The 2,057-nt window shown below is 39.8% G+C and overlaps 1 protein-coding gene across 1 annotated transcript in view; it reads left to right on the forward strand.

Moving 5' to 3' along the window:
* EXO1 (exonuclease 1) overlaps window positions 1–2,057 on the forward strand; it is a 35,359-nt gene that overhangs the window by 25,876 nt on the left and 7,426 nt on the right. The window contains exon 11 of the mRNA XM_006761343.2: window positions 1,209–1,310. Within this exon, the coding sequence (XP_006761406.1) occupies window positions 1,209–1,310 (102 nt within the window). The remainder of the gene's footprint in view (window positions 1–1,208; window positions 1,311–2,057) is intronic.

Here is a 2,057-nt window from a genome sequence, read left to right on the forward strand (position 1 = left end):
TTATTTTAAGTCATCTTTTGCTTCGGATGTAGATGTAGTAAATTCCTATTAGGATAAATGAACGGTTAACTATTAGGATGAATGAATTGTTAGTGAGAACTGTGTAATCAGTGTTTGATTCAGAAACTTTCAGAGCCACAGTGCATGGGGGCCTCATTCGAATATGGGAGGGAGACTCCATGTGGCTCACCGGGTCAGCGTGTATGAGTCCAGTGGCCCCGTCTGAGGTGAAGTAATCTTGGGATCTTACCTGTGATCTGTAAGAAACTGATAGCCCAGGGTCGCACTCCTGTTAGCTCTGAGAGGAGAATATTAGAGTTTCTATAAGTTACAGTCCATATATATTTTTTTAATATATTTTATTGATTTTTTACAGAGAGGAAGGGAGAGGGTTATAGAGTTAGAAACATTGATGAGGGAGAAACATTGATCAGCTGCCTCCTACACATCTCCCACTGGGGATGTGCCCATATTAATGCAGTATTTTTCACTTTGTTTTTTAAGTATATAGTAATACTATGTAGAATCCCAAGATTAATATAAAAAAAAAAACCCTCATGAAAAATGCAGAAATGTAAAGCCTTCTAAATTTCCCCTCATTGTCCTTTTTAGTTGACGTTAGTGGGGATCCAGATTTGTCTGTCGGTAGAAAAGTCACCCGGAGGGTTGGGAGTAGCGTGCAGGCCTTCGCGTCATCGCTAACGCTAACTGTGCATTCAATGTAGCACGACCCACCTTCCTGAAAGCAGATAGATGCCTTTTCTCTTTCACGTTGAACACGTTACACCAAATAAAGACGTAGAACTATCCTGGTTCGGCGTTTGTGGCTGGGAATTTAGGACACGGAGAGCCAGGCTTGTGTAGGAGGCGGCTTGTGTCATCTGAACTTGAGTGTTTGGGCCGGCTTCTGGGACGATGCAGAAACGCCTTCCGTTTCAGATGTGTTTTCTCCAGCTCACGCACCTTGCTCGTTCCTTCCCTGCATCTCGAAGTGACGCTGGCTAACCTCATTCTTTCAGCATTAGGCCCATTTATCTTTACTCTATCCCTAGTTTCTTATATTTGCTTTTCTGGGGGGGTGGGGGGGGATTTTATTTATACTGATTTTCTCATTTCGTTTATGTTTTGTTGAATTTTGTTTAGTCGTCATATATAAATTCCATAGTAAAAATCTAATTTCATTTTATTTTTTGATCTGGGGGATCTAGGAATCTGATTGCAATTTTAAGTCACTTGCTAATCAAGGTAATCAGAAACCCAAGCTACATGTATCTCACTTTTCAAAAAAAGACACGCTTCTAAGAAACAAGGTAAAACATTTATTTATTTATTTATTTATTTCATGTCAGAAGCAGCGCATGATTGTTACCAGACGTGAGAAACATTTCATGTCAAGATTAAAAATTGAAATGCCTATATTTTTATTTACACAAAAATGTCTATTTTCAAACAAACCTCTAGCATCATGTTTGTGCTTGACCAGTGGTTCTCAACCTTCTGGCCCTCTAAATACAGTTCCTCATGTTGTGACCCAACCATAACATTATTTCCGTTGCTACTTCATAACTGTCATGTTGCTCCTGTTATGAATCGTCATGTAAATATCTGATGTGCAGGGTGGTCTTAGGCGACCCCTGTGAAAGGGTCGTTCCACCGCCAAAGGGGTCGGACCCACAGGTTGAGACCCGCTGTGCTTGACTGTAGGTGTTTCAGTTGTGAAACCTGCTATGTTTCCTTGCGGTATAAAGTATAAAGGTCTTTGTTCCATGTGCTGATTTAGCATTTAGTTGTAATGACTACATAGTCACATTCGTTTTCACAACACAGACATGTTCTGAGAAATGCGTCATTTTTATGAAAGTATAGTGAGATATAGAATCAGATATTTAAGGGACTGAATTGCCCTGCCATTTCTGGAAAGCAATTTGAAGGAGTCAAATTATTTAACCTGGTAAGTGCATTCTAGAACTTGAACCTAAGGAAATGGAGTTGTACAAGAACATTTACTTGTGAATTGGTCACAGTGGTGATAACTGGAGATAAAAGGCGAGTTATTA

The sequence above is a fragment of the Myotis davidii genome, unplaced genomic scaffold, assembly GCF_000327345.1.
Source record: "Myotis davidii unplaced genomic scaffold, ASM32734v1 scaffold174, whole genome shotgun sequence".
Taxonomy (NCBI): Eukaryota; Metazoa; Chordata; class Mammalia; order Chiroptera; family Vespertilionidae; genus Myotis; species Myotis davidii.